Genomic DNA, 20,217 nt, shown 5'->3' on the forward strand with positions numbered 1-20,217 from the left:
CTCTTAGTGACACGTAAGCTCATCCAAATAAGAAGGTGGGGCTGTGATTAATGAAGTCCAGTCGTGACAATGAATTTATAAAGCCTGTGTCAGTACGTCAGAAGCTATTAATAACCATCGCCACAGCTACACTTCCAAGAGACATCTGGAAGGTTCTCTACCAGTATTTCACATGTTACCTTTCTGGGCCTTTTCCTCTGTCCCTCGACCCCATTCTGAAATCTGGCTCTGTGTTCTCTCCCTAACTCCCCTTCCTTCCACTCCTGGAGTTCCCTGTGGAGAATTGGGTAGAATACCAGGCTGTGGTATTGTTTGGGCAAGGAAACACCATGTTATGGAGGAACTTCTATTCTCTTGTTTGAAAATGTGGTATTTACCTGAAGATAGAGAAAACTGTGGCCTGAATTCACCTCTTCAGGAAGTTTGTGTCTTTTCTGTGAATGTGGCCTCAGGTGAATATAATATCCAGTTCAGTATTACATTTCAGTGGAGGTTTTGAGATTCTTTCTTTCTCTCTCTTTTTTTTTTTTTTTGGTTCTCAACGTCTTTATTGAAGTATAATTCATATGCTGTAAAATTTACCCATTTAAAATGTACAGTTCAGTGCTTTTTAGTATATTTACAGGGTTGTGCAACCATCACTACAAGTTTAGAATATTTAGAACATTTTCATCACCCAAAAAAGAAACCCTGAACCCAATAGCCCTCCCTCCCCATTCCCTCTCCCCCATCCCAGCCTAGGCAACCGCTAATGTACTTCCTATCTCTATAGATTTGCCTATTCTGGACATTTCATATAAATGGAATCACATAGTATGTGGTCTTTTGTGATTGGCTTTTTTCATTCAGCATGATGTTTTCAAGATTTATCTATGTTGTAGCAATATCGATACTTCATTTCTTTTCATTGCTGAATACTATTCCGTTGTATCGATATACCACTTATTCTTATTCATTTATCAGTTGATGAACATTTAGATTGTTTCCCCTTTTTGACTAATATAAATAATGCTGCTGTAAGTATCCACGTACAAGTTTTTGGTGGACCTTCTACCAGCAGTGTGTGAGGGTTCCAGTTTCTCCACGTAATGACGGGTTGCCGATGCTTGTTATTATCTGTTTTATGTACTGTAGCCATCCTGGTGGGTATGAAGTGGTGTCTCGCCATTTTGGTTTGTATTTCCCTGATGACTAATGATGCTGAGTACTTTTTCGTATGCTTATTGGCTATTTGTATATCTTTTTTGGAGAAATGTCTATTCAAATCCTTTGTTCATTTTTACTTGGGGTGTTGTCTTTTTATTATCGAGTTGGAGGAGTTCTTTATATATACTGGATACACGTTTCTTATCAGATCTGTGATTGTAAATATTCCTCCCATGCTGTGGGTTGGCTTTTCACTTCCTTGATGGTATTGTTGGTAATACAAAAGTTTTAAGTTTTTATGTGGTTCAGTTTATGTATTTTTTCTTTCATTGCTTGTGCTTTTGGTGTCTTACCTAAGAAATCATTTCCTAATCCTTGGGCATGAAGATTTCTCCTAGGTTTTCTTTGAAGAGTTTTTATAGTTTCAGTTCTTATGTTTAGTAGGTCTGTGATCCATTTTGAGTTAATTTTTTTGTGTAGGGTGAGGTGGGGGTCCATCTTCATTATATTTATGATACCTTCCTGTGAAGGAATAGCCAACTATTGATTTAAAACAATCTTCAATGATTTAAAAGGCCTTTAGGGTCTATATCACATCAGCCCTGAGTGAGCATATGCCAGAAAAGGTTTCCATCCTCTGTTCTCAAGCATGTGATAGGAACTTGAAAGCAAAGTCTCCTGGGATAATCTGAAATGTGTATGAGAGAATATCCACTATTTAGAAGTTTTTCATTTGGACTGATTTTCCTCCAAACAGAATGAACTTTAAAATATTTTAAATGTCTTCACTGATCTAACTAAGCTGGAAATGGTAGAGGGGAACACCCAACTTAAATTTATTTATAAGCTGAATTATCACCTTCAAAGAGATGATTATATGGGAACAGAAGAGAAATGACCTTTTCTGTCTTGCCCTGAGGTCTGCAGCAGGTGTTTTAATGCTCCATCTTGGGAATAGTCTAAACCATAGTAAAACGAGAGTCTCTATCTTGGGAATCCACTACCTGAAAATTGGCTATTGCTAAAGAGGCAAGGAGGGATGTGAGGAATTGAAGGAGTCAGCCCAGTTCAGCAAACAGCCCAGGAGGCAGTTGGATAAACAGCTCTGGTGTTGGCACCAAAGAGAGAGCCGGGCATGTGTTTAGACTCGTAGTCATCAGCTTTGTAATTGCTCACAAATTTCTGAGAGGCCTGGGACATCTGTGGCCTCTCAGAAACTGGCCATGGAAAAAGGTCCAGAGGTGATGCAGAGAGGACAGCAGGAGAGGTGGCAGAGAAGCAGGGAAGTGGGGAATCATGGAAACTGGGGAGGAGTGTTTCCAAGGAGCTGTGGTCAGCAGAGTCAAAGGCTGCTGGGGACCCTAAGGAAAGTGCCCTTTGTGTTTGGCACTGTCTGGTTGTCGGTCCCTTGGAAAGAGCAGTCTCTGGGGAGGAGTGGGACCAGGGGAGGGTGGGGGCAGGAGGAGGCTGTGAGGCCATTTCCTTATAATTAAGTCCTTGCATAGAGGCCATCAGAAGGATCAGTTTTTCAAAATTGAGCATTCAAGAGCGCTGAGGAACTCTTTTCTTCTTTTATTGTAACAGCACTCTGGGTCAGGTTGAGGTTGGATACCTTTGTTTAGCATACATCGTCTTTTATTCTCCCAACAACTGCATCTTCCAGCACCATGGTACATGCCTTCTGCTTTTTGTTGCTGTTCTTACGGCAGGGCTGGACAAAGACTGTCGCCTAACTGAGCCGCTTGGCATGAGGATAGCAGAGTTTCCTTTGAATCCCATGTTTGCAAAAATGCTGCTTGAATCAGGTAGGTGGAGACCAGCAGTCCTCAATGATTTTATTTTGTCTGGGAGTTGTTTCCCAAATTCTGTGCACCCTGGGGAGGAGAGCACAATACACTTTGAGCAGTGAAGGAGCTTTCAGCTAAGGTTTGAGGCATGTGGCTAACTCGTGATTCAAGGTCAGTCGTCATTAACTCAGTAAACACTTCTGTTTGTTTCCTGTGGGTCTAGTACTGACACCTGATGTTTTTTTAACAGGGATTTAAAAAAATTTGTGGTATAACATACAGAACATAAAATTTACCATGTTAATCATTTTAGAGTGTACAGTTCCGTAGCATTAAGTCCATTCACGCTACTGTTCAGCCACCACCACCATCTGTCTCTGGAACGTCTTCATTTTTTTCAAACTGGAACTCTGTACCCATTGAGCACTAACTCCCCATTCTGTCCTCCCCCAGCCCCAGCAGCCACCGTTCTGCCTTCTGTCTCTATGAAATTTGACTATTCTAGGAACCTCACAGAAGTAGAATCATACAGTATTTGGCCTTTTGTGACTGACTTTTTCACTTGGTATAATAATGTCTTCAAGGTTCATTTATGTTGTAGCATGTGTCGAAATTTCTTTTTAAAGGCTGAATAATATTCCATTGTATGGATAGACCATTCATCTGTTGGTGGACACCCAGGGAGCCGCCACCTTTTGACTATTGTGAATAATGCTGCTATGAACATGGGTGTGCAAGTATGTGTTTGAGTCCCTGCTTTCACTTCTTTGAGGTGTATACTTAGAGTGGAATTGCTGGACCATCTGATAATTCTATGTTTAATTTTCTGAGGAACCACTGCACCGTCTTCCGCAGTGGCTGCACCATTTTGTGTTCCCACCACCAGGGCACAAGGGTCCCAGCTTCTCCGACACCTTCAGATTTTTGTGAGAATATGAGTTAAGGGATAAAAGTGTGTAACCTGGAGATCTTCTAATACTTAGAAGTCAAAATCATCTAGAGCAGGGGTCCCCAACCCCCGGGCCACGGACTGGTACCCGTCTGAGGCCAGTGAGGAACGGCGCCACACAGCAGGCGGTGAGCGCGGGCGAGCGAGCGAAGCTTCGTCTGCCGCAGCCCATCGCTCGCATTGAGCCGTCCCACGCCCCTCCCCGGTCCGTGGAAAATTGCCTTCCATGAACTTGTCCCTGGTGCCAAAAAGGTTGGGGACCGCTGCTCTAGAGACTGTGGTTTGGCACACACTTCCCTGTGCTCCCCACCCCTCAGTAGCCTAGAGAAGGGAAATACTCATTGTTTCTTGCTTTTGTCTAACTTTATATTCACTGGGAGCAGAGGGACAGCGCGAGGGACACAGCCCCAGTATTCCCAGCCCCCTCTCCCTCTCCGGCTTTCTGCCAGGATTCTAGGTGTCCACACTGAGTAGGGAGCAGGTGTAGAGCTGACCCGCCCTAGTGATAGGACCAAGCTGGTCCCCATTGAGCCTCACAGCAGAGTCCCTCGGTGTGGCCACCGCGGAGTGGGGTCCTTCCAGGCCTCCTTCCATCTGGACCGTGTATAGGACATCCCATTTGTCAGGGTGAAGTGTTTACATGTTACAAGCTTTAAAAATCAAGCTACGTGTAAATAGATGATCTTAGTTTACAATGTGGTGTAAGGAAAATGTCAGAAAACGTCTTCTCACTGACATATCGTATGTTTGAAATCAGACATGCTTTTTGGTTTATAGGAAATTTTGGCTGTTCTCAGGAAATTCTAAGCATTGCCGCCATGATGCAGATCCAGAATGTCTTTGTGGTCCCCTCAAACCAGAAGTCTCAGGCTGTAAGTCCGACTGTTCATTCGAGTCTTGCTCACTTTGGGCTTTCTTTTGTTTAAACTGCCCAGGAACTGCTGGTGACAGAGCAGCTTATGTTTTGAGGGTTAACTGTGTGCCTGACATCGTGCCAAACATTTTACGTGCGTCATGTCATTTTATCTTCACCGTGGACCTGGGGGGGAGGTACTACTATCATCAGTTTTAGAGACGGAGGCACAGAAAAGTTAGGTAACTTATGCACGGTTGCACAGCCAGAATTGATGGAAGTTGCCTTTCACAGTCCAAAGCCCCAAATCTTAACCACTGTCCTACTGACTTCCTAAGGGAAGTTTGTTTTTTCTTTAAAGGCTACTCTGAGAGCAACCTTGGTGGGCACGTTAGTGATATAAGGAGTCAGTGCTGGGGCACAGCAGGCTGGGCAAGTCAGGCTGCTGACAGGGTCCTCCCAAAGGCCCAGGCATCTGTGACAACTGGAAGGGTGAATGCTGGAAAGACTGAAGGAGAAATTACACTGTTGAAGAGCACCGGGGAAGTGAGGCGTCCTGATGGAGGGAGGCCCAAGATGAGCTCAGCACCGGTTCCTGCTGGAAGAGTCAAGAAGCAGAAGCAGAGGGCTGAATGTAGCAGGGAGGAGAGAAACTTCCTTATGGACCGTTACCATCTTCCCTGACAGTTGCATAGCTGCAGGTTACGAAGTTTTCGTGCCTGGATGGTTCTGCTGTTTGTTTGCTTTTCTATTAGCCTTTTTAACAATCCTACCTCAGGACAGGCAAATTCATTTTCAAGACGAGGAAAGTGAAGTTCTAAGCACTGTGTCTAAAATTGCAACATATACCCCTCCCGTCTCCATCCTCTGCCCCTGCTTTATTTCTCTCCTCTAGCTGTTCTTACCACCTACCATACTATATATTTTGCTTATTTATCCTGTTTGTTGTTTTTCTCCCACCACTGTCGTATTCACTGTTATATCCCAAATGCATAGAACAGTGCCTGGCCTATAGTAGGTGCTCAGGAAATATCTGTTACTGAATGAATGGAAGGAAGGTGAATTATGTGGTATTTGATACAAGGAGCAAATTCTGAAGTCAATAAGTGTATTTGTATACTTGTATATATATTGGATACGCCGTTCCTTGAACCCATGGGAGCAGATGGCATTGCCCAGGATCTCACAGAAAGAAAAACTTAGGGACTGGGTCTGAAAGGATTGCGCAGCTCGTGGTGGCTTAGGAATATAGAGTGTCTTCCATGCTCCAGACAGCCGGCCCCTTGCCCTTCGCTTACCTTCTCTCAGGGGCTGGGAGTTCTTCTGAAAGAGAAGATATTGACTGGATAGAGGAGGAGAGGGACAAGATCACTAATATTTATCTAACACCTGTGCCAGGTACTTTATGGTGGATGATCTTAATCCTATAGCAGTCTTGATACACAAGTTTAATATTCCAATTTTCTAGATAAGGAAATGGAGGCTAAGAAAGGTTAAGTGACCAATCTGAGGTCTTTGAGGAAACGGCAGCGTCAGGATGGGTGCAAACCAGGTCTTTCTGACTCAACAAGCCATGAGCTATTCATCGTGTAATGTTGCCTCCAGGACAAGAGGCTTAGAAGAGTCAGCTTCTAAACATTGCGTTTATTCTCTCCAGATTCGAGTGCACCGAAAATTTGCTGTGGAAGAGGGTGATCATCTTACCATGCTCAATGTGTATGAAGCATTCATCAAGGTGAGCACAGCTGCCACTCAGAAGGCCCCCTCCATGCACCTGTCCACTGGAAGTGATCTAGGGGCGCGAGGATTCCGGAAGTGTAGTTTATAAAAGAATGGCCAACAGGCCTCTATTTTCCTATTAGATTATTGCCAGAACTTCTAATCCGTGATGGCTTCTTGCTTCCCCTGCATAGCGATCTGGCCCCCAGCAGTGGGTCAGAGGCTCGGCCTTCCTTGGCTCACCCCTTCCTCACTCCGTCTCACACCCACCCCATGTTCCTGGACAACACTGTCCGACATTTGAATAGGAAGTTCTGATATATTTTCTGCAAATAAATGAGGCTGAGAGTAACTTGTGGTTTTGAATCTTCAAAGCTGTCTACGTGAATTTGAGATTTCACACAGCCACCACTCCTCCAGCTGCCAGACAAGCTGTGAGAAGACATTTAGTCGGGGATCCACATATACTTACATACCCTACCCAGATTTAGCCACGGTGATGGTAATTTTTGTTGTTCTTAATAGTCTGTAAAACTAGGAGCAAATAATACAGCTTAAAGTCCTCACTAAAAAACGCTAAAAAGAGAGATCTAATGATGATGAAAGCAATGAGAAAAGAAAACAATATATAAACTTCTTATATAAAGGAGAGGATGTTAAGGGGGAAATGAGACATTTCAGATATTCAGTATCTCATCTTTACTTCTTAAATAATTTCTTTTAGAAGGGGAGAAATACTAAGTGTTTGTTTTCCCAGAGATTTGAAGCGAGATTATTTAGTTAATGAACAGTTTTCAGAAAACCGAATCTCTTATTGAGATTATTAATTGTGGATTAAGTCGCTTAAAATTCGTTTGTGCAAAAACAGTGCACCATTTCCAGCCTCCTCTACCAGTAGAAAGCGGGTCCAGGGCTACAGTGCATTATTCTATGGTTGCCTTCTGGGAAAGTGCTCTTTGAATTATATTTTCTTACGTAAAAACACCTTCCTCCCTGGCTTATAATTTCAGAGGTACATTCCCACAGCAATAATTTAGGATATAATGACCATACTTCAGAATATAGAACAAAACTAAGTACTGTTGATAGAAAAATCATACTTTGGGGATTGAATAATAGTAATTTGCAAATTATTTCTAAATTGGCAAGTGTCGTATTACGTGCCTGTTGTCAAAGTGATAAATTCAAGCCTGCCAGAGAGGGAACGTTGATTTGCAAAGAACTGCAGGGAAGGGGTTCTGTCTGATAGTTGGCCACTCCCGTGGGTATTTAAGATTAAAAACAATTCTGCTTGTCACTAAGTTCTCACTTGCCCTTTAGCACAGAGAGTGAGATCGGAGAGCAGTCAGGTGGTGAGCACGGTGGTCAACGTCTGTTTAGAGGGATGGGGCAAGCAAGGGCCCGTTATGATCTGAAGATCTTGTCCCATCGAGTAAGCAAACGGGGGCAGTGAGATGAATGACCTCCACCACGTAGCCTCAGTTGAGAACTTTCCTGTGCTCTTCTCACTCTCCTTCCATCTGGGTTGTCCTGTAGCACAGTAAGAACTCCCAGTGGTGTCAGGAGCATTTCCTGAATTACAAGGGCCTCGTCAGAGCCGTGACGGTGAGGGAGCAATTGAAAAAGCTTCTTGTCAAGTTTCAAGTCCCCAAGAAATCCAGCGAAGGTAAGAATACACTGCCACCGCCAGTGGCGCCCCTCCCTCTGCTCTGCGTAGCTGCGTTCTTGGAGCTGTTGGCCGGGCTGGCGTGAGGCAGCACTGTGCACTCTGGACCCACACCGGCTTCATGTTTTGAACTGTGCTGGTGAGAAGCTGCATGTGAAAGTAGCATATTTTCCCCCAAGGAGGTCCATTTTTATTTCTGAGGGCCATTCTTGGGAAAAAATTTAACAAGCCCTGACAACACTTAAGAATCATTACCAGTCACATCATTGTACGTTACATGGTTAATTATCCCATGTAGGCTTTGCAAGAAAGACGACTTTTAAGTGGACAACATTTATGGCCATTCCACATAAACTGCATTTTATTTTCAGTTACAGGTATTACTAAAGCAAGTGCCGTGTGTTTAGCCTAGGCAGGCACTGGGGTAAGATGGAAGTGTTGTGTAAGACACAGTTTCTGGCCTCTAGTAGTGACAGTGACTACTGAGGACACACTAGGTTCCACCATGGCAGGGGTTCTACTTAATATTCTCTACTTAATCTCCTACTCTGAGGTGTGGGTGATGTTATCCTTATTTTACAGAGGAGTTGTTAGGCCCCAGGGAGAAGTTAACTTAAGTTCAGGGCAACACAGCTGGTAACCAGCGAAGCCAGGTCTGTGTGGCTCAGACTTTTGAGGGGGTGATGTGTCTGCTCAGCCATTCAGCAATTGTCTTTCGAGCACCTCCTGGGTGCCAGGCCCTCAACCCCACTCTCAACACCACTAGCGCTCACTAACATTTCTGAAGCGCCTGTAGTAGGCCTGGCAGTGTTGTCATATGTAAATTCATTTAGTGCTCACAGCACTCCAGGGAAACATGCGCTGCTGTTATCCCCATTCTACAGATGATAAAAGTGGGCTCGGGAGATGAGTGACTTGCTGCACGCGCAGTGAGTGTACAGTGGAATCAGAACTCAGGCAGTTTTATTCCAGAGCTTTATTTTGCCTTTACATTAAGAGCGACTCATTACATGATGAGGAAGTCAGGGTTCTTACTCTCAGGAAACAGTGCAGTGAAGGGAGAGATTCCTACAGAGACCCTCTACTGCAGTATGAGATCATCAGTTGTCTTAGAAGCTACAGGAGTTGACGTTTGAGTGATCATGGCGGACAGCAATGGGGGCTCTAGTAGGAATGCAGGGAAGAAGGAATCCAGGTTGGGGCTCTGGCCTGGGAGGCCTCACAGTGGGCCACGAGTGGTGGCGGAAGTCCAGTTGAGTTTACTGGTTGAATTAGAAACCAGTGGCAAAGGGCTTGCTAGGTAGGGAGGACTGTGGAGACAAGTGCTGGGAGAGAGGAGCATATAAGATGCTCAGAGAGTACTGATGGATGACCAAGCTCACAAGAGAGGGAAGAGTTGAAACCTGGGTGGATGGATAGAGTTGGTGTCATCCATAGAAACAGGAAGCTCACAGGGGCAACTAATTGGGGAGAAGCCGGTCAAGCACCTGTCGCCCAGCAGGTAGAGGACAACGTGCGTCTGCCTCTTTGTTTCTTAACCTGTTTCTCATTGTCAACCTGAAACAGCAGAAATGTGCCTTGGCGGGCTCTGAGGAGCGCCAGTTCTTTAGGTCCCAGCGCAGAAAGAATTCAGTGAGAGGCAACATGATAAGAAGTGATTCATTAGAATAGGACGCTTGTGAGGCTTACAGGCAGGCGGGCGAGAGGCTGCCACGCCGAGAACTTAGTGGGCTACAGTATTATAATCAAAGGAAAGGTGGGGAGGGGGAGAAGACCACCTTCTTCCTCATTCTTGAGTAGACGTCAGGCTTCCATCACCAGCTCCTCCTCCACGTCGGGTGAGGGAGTTTTGTCCCTACATGGTGGAACTGGGACTGTCATGGCACAGTGGAAATGAGCAAAAAGGCGGTAACATGTACTAAAATAGGGTAAATCATCTCAGGTTTCAGTATAATGTCACCTGTGCTTACATTTTTGTTCTTAGTGTGCGCGGAGAAGCATGTCCTAGGACTCACTATTGTACTGAGCTCTCTGGGCAGGGTGTGGGTCTCCTTCCACCCTTGTTTTCTTGTTTCGGGGCATGTCTCATGCTTCTCTTGCACGGTTTTGTTGCTAAGCAAGCCGGCTTGGTTTTTTGGTTAAGCAGACCTGCCTTCTTGAGTGATCTTTAACTTACGGGGTCTCCCATACTTTTTCTCTACTTACAATTCCCCAGTAGGATTAACTATTTAATCACCTCCTTTGTCCCTTTACTCTGTCCCTATCGAACCCCTCACCCAGGAGAAAAGTTACATTGAATTTCAACTCTTCCTAAAGAGAGAAATTAAATACTAGGGAATAGGATTTTGTAAGGTGAGGTTGAGCTCTGGAGGGCCACGATCACTGTAATGTCTACGATCCCTACTGCCCTGCCCTCAGGAGCCCATTTTCACCCCTTGGAAGTGATATCGTCCTGATAACAATGCACGTTCTACATAGAAATTTCTTTGGGGCGATGGGAGAGAAGGGACTGAATCTAGGATCAAATTGTGGTTAGAAATGTAGATTTGAGATTTATCAGTTCTGTGCTGGAGAACAATAGAGAAAATCATGGAAATTCAATAAATTACATGCAAATTTAAAACTTCTAGATGTTAAAGAAAGCAAACAGTGAAAAATATTTTCAGCATATATGAGATAAAAAATTAAAAACTTATTGACAGAATGAGTTTATTTAACATATTTTTAAATAATGTTCTAGCTTTTTTTTTTTGGCTGTGCTGCATGGCTTGCGGGATCTTAGTTCCCAACCAGGGATTGAACCCGCACCCTTGGCCGTGAAAGCACAGAGTCCTAACCACTGGACCTCCAGGGAATTCCCTGTTTAACATATTAAGAAAAAAAAAAAAAACCCCACTAGTTTCCAAGTTGATAAATGGGCAAAGGAATGGAATGGAAAATTCACAAAAGAAGAAATATAGACAGTAATCAAATAAATGTACAATAAAAGAAGGGGTACCTTTTTGCTAGAACATTGCTGGTAAGAATGCAGTGAAACCGACATTCTCATACATTGCTGATGGCTTTGTAAATTATACCACCTTTTGGGAACCTATTTACCAAGGTACTATATTTTACTGGATCCAAGACACCATCATTTGTAAGACACACCATTATTTTATGTATCATAAAGAAAGAAAAAAGTGCTGCCAATTATAATACAATTGCTGTCCTGATTTCAGTGAGTTAAAGTGTAAAAAAGAGTGGGTCTTAGAATTGATGAAATATATATCATAAGCCATATAGATGACATTATCATTTTGCACAATAATATGGATATATCCTGTGGAAATCATCTAATAAATGGGCAGGCTTTATCCTTGGAAGATGTTTACTGTAGCAACACAGCCACCAATTAAAATGAGATGTTTGAAAAATTTGAAGAATTACAAACTGTAGCTATAATCACAGAAATAATACTGTAGTGTTAGTGTCCCAGGTTGTGTCTTATGGAAGGAACATCATTCCTGCAAAATGCTGTCCTAAAAGGGAGTTCCGAGGTCACTGGCCAGCCTGTGGAGTGCTCTGTAGGTTCTGGTGCTCAGCCTTGGTCTTGTCGTCTGTGGCCCGGGGAGGGGTTGGGGGCCCCAGGTTAAGGGAACAGGCCAGCGTATTTCCCTCAGCAGCCATTGTGGGAGGGTGGGGACCTCCATAGATGGTGCCAGGGCAGGTGTCCAGCACTGGGAAGCGTGGGACTGGGACCCGTCCAGGAGATGGTTGCGAGGTAGCTCGAAGCAGCCTGGGATGGGCCTCACGGCACAGGCCTGAGCACACAGAGCATAGGGCAGAAGAAGTCTCATCCATCGCTCTGTTTGCTACCTTGTGTAGGTGATCCAGATCCGGTTCTGAGGTGCATTGTTTCCGGATTCTTTGCAAATGCCGCGAGGTTTCATTCTACTGGAGCTTATAGGTAACATGATATTTTGTGAAGTCATTTGTGAAGTCACTTAAGGCATTGAAATCTTAAAAATAATCCAAACCCCATAGCAAGGTGACATGCAGGGAAAGTAGAGAAATGAAATCATTTTTCTTTATTTGTATCATGCCTCTTTCTAAAGATGCATTGAGGTTAGCTGTATAGCTTTAAGTGAAATGTCTTAACTTTATGGAAATGATTCTCAAATACTCAGCCCATCTACATGTTGTAGGAGGATGACAGTCACAAGTCTGGAAGCTGGTAATATTTCCATTCTAATCAGAGGATAATAGGACCAGAGGGGACCATTGAAGATGATCTTTCCTAGAGAAGTTACTTTTGCCCTTGGGCAGTTCCTGATGTTTTTAGAGATCTGCAGCTACCCAGATAGATAGTGGCCACATTTGAATGTGGGCAAGTGTTTCTTCATGTGCTGGCCACCCCTCCCACTGCTACAGACTTCAGCCTGTCTCTTCCAGTTCCATTTTCTAGGCATAGAAAAATCACTGAGCATTGATGCCCTCCGATAACCTCTAGTATATTCAAATGTGGTAAAAGCTAACACATAGTTTAGGCCTCTTTTCTCTAACTGAATCATTCCAGTTCTTTGAGTTGTTATTTTTAGTCCGTCTTTTCTGAGCTCGTTTTAGTCTCATAACTTCATTGTAGCTGGTTTAAAGCGCAGTGATCATGACAATCTCTTCTTTAATAAGGGAGCAGTCACAAGGCTTTCTCCCCAGCTTGTCTTTGGATTTCCTCCATATATTGTCATTAGCTTTTTCCCCTCAGAACATATGACAGTCCTGTGATCCTGCAGTCACCATGATGTCCCGTCCTGGACCCTGGGCTTTGTTAATGAGCCCAGTGTTGCGCTGGGCTTCTTTGTGTTTTTTTGGCAGCCAGGTCTCCTCCATCTAGTATCCTAGTAGCTGACTGTTTGATCCTCAGTATAGCACTTTACTTTTGTCTCTAGTGTGTTCTGTTTGTTACTCCAGGCCAAGTAGTCTAGCCTATCAGTATCATGATTCTGTTGTCCATTGTATGAGCTCCCCCTCCCACTGGTGAGTGGTCCCTGTCTGAGGCAGCTCTGGAGAGGCCTGTGATCTTCTCCAGTGAGTGCCGTTATTTTGTTGTCCTTTGATTGCCCCGCTCTCCTCAAGAGTATTAATTAGCAATTTCTACTAGCATTTACAGAATTCTTTCACCAGTGTCCTCAACAAAAATACAGGCTACATAATAGGCTTCGTGGTGGTTGGTCCCTTTGAGACAAAGTTCAGTGGCTGTCATCTGATAGGACAGCCAGGACCCTGGGCGCTGGCTTTATTTCAGTGCCAGAGATGAGCTGGGTCGTGGCCTTGAGGCACTTGCCTGGCACATAGGTCCCTGGCACCCACAGAAGCGCTCTGTAGTTATGGTTTGGGCAGCAGCATCCTAATCCATTAAGGTTCTCTTGTGAGCTCCTCTTACCAATAGTGGTGTGCGTGGTAAATATTTTTTGAATTAAATTGAATCAAATCTGAGTTGGAATTTGAAATATTATCTCAGAGAAGTGGATAGTCCAATATTGAGCTTTCTTTTTTTCTCCTATTATAGTCTCCCCCATTAGGCAGTCTTTACTATTTATCTTTACTATTTAACCTTGTTTAATAGAAAAGTTTATAGACGTAATCGTATATATTATTTCTGTCCTCAAGGAAATTTTTGAAAGAGAACCTACAGAAGATAAACATAGGCAGAGCAATGTATTTCTCGGTTATTTTTTTGAATGCCCGTGTGTTGCTTTTCTTCTCCCTTTTTTATGTGATTTATTCTTGATTTCTAGAGTGACAGCGGGGGAGGGATCATAAAGGGCACAAGAGAAGATGGAGAGAATAGTTTTGTTTGTGTGAAGTACAACCTGCATGCATTTTTGATGACGTTAGACGCGTCTGTGGGAAGGTCTTGCTGTGAGTGTTTAAAATGTACTTGAGACAAAATTGTTCTCCTTCCCAAGGACCATCCGTGACGATCATGAATTGCACATCCACCCTGCATCGGTCCTCTATGCAGAGAAGCCGCCCCGCTGGTAAGCCCCCTCCTGCTCCTCTGCCTCGTAAGCGTGTTGAAGGCAAGGCCTAGTTCTTGTTCGTCTCTGGGTCCCCAGCGCCTGGAGTACAGGCGCCCAGTGCACGTTTGCTGACTTTGTTCTACCGTGATCGGCTGTAGAATTTCTGCTCTATCGAGGATCCCTTTAAGCCAGTGCTCACTCATCCACTCAGCAGACATTCATGTTCACCCACGGACTAGGTGCTCTGTCCTTGCGCTGGGCACAGTTGTGCAGAGAGCAGTTCAGGTCCCAGCCCACAGCCTGACAGACACAGATGGGTTCCAGTACCTGGGGAGAAAGGCTTTGATAGAGGGGTGTATTTGATAGGTGGCTGAGGTTGGCGCTTCATGTGCCAGAGAGTCAGGGCTGGCTGCTTCAGGGAGGAGATAATACTTGCTCTGGAAACTGATATCTTTTTTTTTTTGGCCATACGGCGTGGCATGCAGGATCTTAGTTCCCCGACCAGGGATTGAACCCATGCCCCCTGCAGTGGAAGTGCGGAGTCTTTAACTACTGGACCACCAGGGGAGTCCCTGGAAACTGATATCTATATTAATATATGCACTCCTGAAATCTGGGGATTTAAATTACCTTCTTGGCTCTTTGGTGTCTGTTACCTCAGCCTCAGGCAAACCTTTTTTAATAGAAGTATAATTTATATAGATTGGAAGAGTATTGACAATTGTGTTGCCCACATAACCCATACTCCTAGTAAGATATAGAATACTTTCATCTCTCTGGAAAGTTCCCTTGTGTCTCTTTACAGTTAATTCCCAGCTCCTTTCAGAATCAGCGAGCCTTTGCTTCTGTTTCTGCATTTTCTAATACATTAGGCTCTGTTCAGAGTTCTGTAAATAAAAGCATAAGGATCCAGAGGGTCCTGTGCTGATAACTGAGATGTCCTGGAAATCACGTAGGACTTGGAGTCTCCTCTGTAAAATGGACACACCGGTACCCACCACTCAGGTCCTGAGGCTTAAGTGAGCAGCATGAATGCATTTGTTTCATGTGGTGCCTGGCGCACAGAATAGATAGAAACGCGTTCAAAGTCAGGGGAGAAAACTCGTCATCTCTAATTGTTGTGGTTCTGACTCTCATCATAAGATACAGGAAATTAGCTCATGTTTTCTTCTTGTTTCAGGGTTATCTACAATGAAGTTATCCAGACCTCCAAGTATTACATGAGAGATGTGACCGCCATTGAATCTGCTTGGTTATTGGAGCTGGCTCCTCACTTTTATCAACAAGGAACGGTAGGAATGAACCGAGCCTGTCCCCCAGAACCACCTGTTACCTGCCTCTTTGTATTTTTAAATACACATTTATTTTCCAGTTTAATGTCCTAAACTTGCTGTCCCCTCCCCCCACCCCACAATGGTACATAGGGTGAAAGGCCATTACCATGCATGGTCCCAGACCGTTCTGGGTGAAAGCACCGTACCATTGCTCGTGGTGAAGTGCATTTAAACATAAATCCCTCCAACTTACACGATGAAAAAAGAGAATGTATCTTCAGCTATTTCTCTCTCCCTCTGCTCTTCTAAACCATTTCCAAAGAAGTTCTGTCACACTGGACTGTGTTCACAGGAAGCAGCACAAATATTTTCTGATGAGGATCGCCTCGCCAGGATGGTAAACACATGTGCAAGCTTAAACCCGAGGCGGTTTAAACACATGGTGGGAGATGCTGAGCGCCGGCATCGCTGTGTATATAGTATATGCTCTTCTTCCACGGCAGACATGCGCATTAATTCAGCATCTTTGTCATCTCTGATCTATTTTGCTTTTAGACTGTTTTTCTACCTCGTTATGGGTCACATTTTCCTGCTTCTCTTGTCTAGTAATTTGTTGTTGTATGCTGGACATTATAGGTGCTTTGTTGTGAAAAGTTGGTTTTGTTGTTTTTATAGAATATTGAGTTTTTTCCTAGTAGACAGTACTGGCAGATCAGTTTAATTCCACCAAGGCCTGATTTTAGTCTTTTTCAGGCAGGTCTAGAGTAGCCCTACTTCTAAGACATGGGCTTTTTGATGCCTCAACTGAATGCCTAGGATGTTCATTGAGGCCTTTGCACTCTGGCTGGTCAGAGCTCCAGTGTCTCCAGCACTGTACAAACCTCCAAATCTCCACATCAGGTCACAACTCCCCAGTAAGTAGTCTCTGCCAGCCTTATGGAACCTTGGCCAGAGACTTAAGGGTGGTAGCTCTATGCAGGGTTCTGGAACTCCGCCTTTCTGATGGCCTGTCCTGCAGATTCCAGCTGGCTCAGCAGCTCTGAACTCTGATCTGTGTTCCCTCTGCCCAGCTACACTGTTCTCTATTTAGGGTTCACTTCCCTATGACAAGGTTTGGAGGGCCATGCAGAGACCTGGGATGACTATAAAGCTCACCTCGAGTGTTTCCTTTCTCTCAAGGATTACAGCCCTGTGCTGTTACCCAGTGCCTGGAAATGATTGCTCCAGATATTTTGTCCAGTTTCACCATTGTTTACCACAGAAGGGAAACCAAAACCTGTTACTTCATCAAGGCTGTAACCAGACTACCGTGTTTTCAAACCAAAATTTGGCTTGATTGGTATATTTTAAAATTGGCAGATTTCACATTAAATATGGATTTCAAGATTCTCTTGAAGGAAATGTTAAATTTGCTGAGTTTCTGAGCCTGAGTTACTGCCTGGCAGCAATCCACAGGGGCTGAGGGATGGCTGGCTGCCTGCGGTGGGTGAGTGACTCTCTCCAGGTCCTGCCTAACTTGTTTATTTCACTTGCTCAACTCTTCAAAACATTTGAGTTGTGATCTATAAATGGAAGGATCTTCACATCCCTCTCCCTCCAGGAATGTTAAGGGAAATTGTCCTTTTAAAATCTTACGATATTTACATCTTAAACAATATGACAAAAAAACCTTCCGAAACCTGCATCGTTCTTCACGTATCCTCATCCAGATATTTCAGCTAGAAATGGGATCAACTGCAGGGACTGAGAAAAACAAGGTGTGTTGTCTCTGCTGTACTGGGCTGATAAGAAGAAACCTGAAGTGAAAGAAACTCTTTTTCCTGCAAACCACTCAGGTGGAAAGCAGCAGACTTCAGAAGTCCAAGAGCAGCCATTAGAAATGCAGACGAGAGACTAAGGAGAAGGGTGCACCGTGAGGGTGGCTTGTTAGAGTAGCAGGAATCAGGCACTTAGAGAAGGGAGGTTCTGAAGTGGCCTCAGGTTCAGTTAGACTCTTGGAGAACAGAATTAACCTAGAAGTGGAGTCAAAATGACAGTTTCTCTCGGTCGAACACAAAGTTAAAGAGCAGTTTGCCCCAGAATTTTGGAGAAAATGACAATGCCAAGTTTGTCTTTTTTCTCCAAATGCCTGTTTTTCAGCTCCTCCGCTCCACTCTGATGACTGCCTGTGATCAGAGTATTTTTAGAGAGGCCGGGACCTCAGAAATCACCTAGGTCGACAACCTCATTTTACAGGCGAGGGCCCTAACCCTTCCCACACCCCAAGAAACTTGGTCCCTCCCTAACTAAACAGTCCAAAGGCACTTCTGTTATTAACTTGTCCAAAATGGATTGATTTCTCCAAGAGCCCTGCTGCTCTCCAGTGGCCGCCCATGTATGGCGGACGGTCCTTTGTTGAGCATAGTGTAGCACCTCGCAACCAGGCACAGCCCACAGATCCTCCCCGGCTCTGTTCCTGGCATCTTTGGTGACTTTCCATTACCACTGTTTTTCAGAGTGTTGCCCTCACCCTGTAAAGAGGCCTGAAATGGTCCAGAGTCAGCTTTGTTTATACTCAACATTCTCCTCAGAAATGAGCACCAGAAATGGTCCCACAGGCATGATGACCTCACCCCCCATTCCCAAGCTAAGGCTGTGGGTGTCTCCCATTAGTGGGAGGGGTCACATCAGGTGAAGTGCACAGAGGAGGGAATTTGGAGAAATTCAGGAAGATCCACAGCTGGAGAGGGGAAGGACAGGGCGACCTTTTCAGAGATTTGCCTTTCAAGTCCTTAAATTTTTTCTCCTGATTCTGAGATACCTTTGGCATCTAGGGAAATCTCTCTTCACCAGGGCCTTTGCAAGAATCCATACTGGTCCTTTCTTGGGCATAAGTGGTTAGAAAGTGTGGCTTCTTGCAGCTCGTTTACCCCCGTGTCCTGTTCACTTGGCCACCCGTCCTGTCGTGCTTGGTGGGGTGCTTCATCGTCTTTTGTACCTGCATTCTTTCAGGGCCTGCAGTTCTCTGTCAGCGAGGGGGATGGCTGTCTTGAGGCCATTGTAGGTGCACTGAGAAATGGGGTTTGGGCACGGAGTGTGAGTGTGCTGGGGCTGGCGGGCCTGCTCTGCTGGCAGTCGGCGGGTTGGGGATTCCTCGCGTGACGGTCCTGCTTCACGTTAGGGCAGCACATCTGGGATATCTCCTGGTGGTTTATGATTATTAAGGGGGTATCAGGGATACCTCAGTTGGTGAATAGAGGACCTTTATTGAAATCTTCCGTTTATACTCCCTGCCTCGAATGCATATTTTAGGATTTCTAGCACTTTTGGCTTTACTTTAGAGTGTAAAGAATGCTTGTCTCCCCCAGTCCTATTATCTGATGCCCGTGATTATAATGTTATGCTTCCTGGGTTATTTATACTGGTAGAGAGTGACATTTCTAAAAGAAAAACGTGTCACCAGAAGTGTCCTTTTCCTGTGTGTCTTCCCCACTCTTGCGCAGGGCTCGATGAGAGTAGGGCCTCGAGCTCAGGTACCTGACTTTAGTTGGCTGACCTCTTTGTTGCTAAGGGGAGAAGACCTTCCCGTGACCGTTCTCAAGAAATTCTAGGAAACGCGAGGTGATCTGTGGCCCGAGCCCAGGTCCCAGAGCAGCACGGATATTGGGCTGCAGTGCTGGCCGTGGGGCCTGGGGTGGAGGGAGAGACGCGTCTCACTGACAGCTGCCCGCAGAGCCCCGGGGGCCCAGGTTGAGCCAGGGTGGCCTGACCTCGGGCTGTGTGGCTTACTGAAGGCCCGTTTCCTTTGTTGGTCACTTGGGCTTTTTTCCTCTATTGCCTGAGGGGCAGGGCATTTACTGAGAAGGTGTGGGCCAGATGGAAGCTTTGATTTGGTCTTCCGTGGGAACCATGTTGAAGTCTGCTTTCTTTGTCTGACTGACCCCAGCGATGACGTTTTCTCTTCTCTTGTAGCACCTGTCCCTAAAAGCCAAGAGGGCCAAGGTCCAGGACCAGTGAGCAGAGCTGGGCTGCCGCTGCAGGGGCTGCTTGGTGCCCTCTCCTCCACTCTGCCGGCCCCCCCACACCGCCCCAGGGTTGGGGAGCTGGTGTCGGCTCCTGTGGACCCTTCATCGGCTCTTAAGTGGGCTGCAGCCCGTTCACAGCCCCTTGCCACCCCTCAGCATCTGCATTCCTCGCTGGGATCCCAGAGGAGCTTGTGCCTGGGAGGGCATCCTGCCTCTCGGGGGCTGGAAGGCCTGCGCTCTTTGCTCACCCAGCACCCTCCCTGGCCCAGCGTGCCACTGCCACCAGGCATGCAGTCCTGGCCCGGCTTTGTGGGGAATGAGGGAAACAGGCTGCCGCAGGCTGAAGCACCACGTGGAGGTGGGCAGAGGGTTTGCTGGGCTGGCTTTGCTTTCCCTGCTGGGGTCCCGGCTCTGTTGACCACTGAGGTCCGCGGCCAGGTGTGAACAAGCGTGTATCTGTGAAGGCCTGAGACCCTGGAAACATGGTGGATTTCTGTCAGAATCACCCAGGGGCGTGTCTGGTAGGCACAGGGGCCCCCAAACCAAGCAGCTTCTGTTTTCCCTCTGCCCGTGTCACTATTTGTCAGCGGTCAGGAGACTTGCGAGGCTTGGCGATTGACAGAGAAGACCCATGCGTGCTGTGCTTTGTTAACACAAGGTTTCTCTGCTTCACAAGCGGGCTTAAGCTTCCCCTCCGTGCACGGTGCCATGTCCTGATGCCATCAGTGAAGGCTCGTCAGCTCAAACCCCAACCCGGATCCTCTGTAGCCAAAATTCACAACAGTTTAGAGGCTCTAAGCTTCTGTAGCTCAGGAAC

At 45.6% G+C, this 20,217-nt stretch overlaps 1 protein-coding gene across 1 annotated transcript in view; it reads left to right on the plus strand.

Moving 5' to 3' along the window:
- Positions 1-19,716, plus strand: part of DHX35 (DEAH-box helicase 35) — a 69,855-nt gene extending 50,139 nt beyond the window's left edge. Inside the window, exons 15-22 of the mRNA XM_065892343.1 lie at positions 2,856-2,951; positions 4,660-4,754; positions 6,393-6,470; positions 7,991-8,120; positions 11,988-12,069; positions 14,069-14,140; positions 15,303-15,414; positions 19,348-19,716. Of these exons, the coding sequence (XP_065748415.1) occupies positions 2,856-2,951; positions 4,660-4,754; positions 6,393-6,470; positions 7,991-8,120; positions 11,988-12,069; positions 14,069-14,140; positions 15,303-15,414; positions 19,348-19,392 (710 nt within the window). The 3' untranslated portion in view covers positions 19,393-19,716. The remainder of the gene's footprint in view (positions 1-2,855; positions 2,952-4,659; positions 4,755-6,392; positions 6,471-7,990; positions 8,121-11,987; positions 12,070-14,068; positions 14,141-15,302; positions 15,415-19,347) is intronic.
- The last annotated feature ends 501 nt before the right edge of the window (positions 19,717-20,217 follow it).

Source organism: Phocoena phocoena, chromosome 15 (genome assembly GCF_963924675.1).
Source record: "Phocoena phocoena chromosome 15, mPhoPho1.1, whole genome shotgun sequence".
Classification (NCBI taxonomy): Eukaryota; Metazoa; Chordata; class Mammalia; order Artiodactyla; family Phocoenidae; genus Phocoena; species Phocoena phocoena.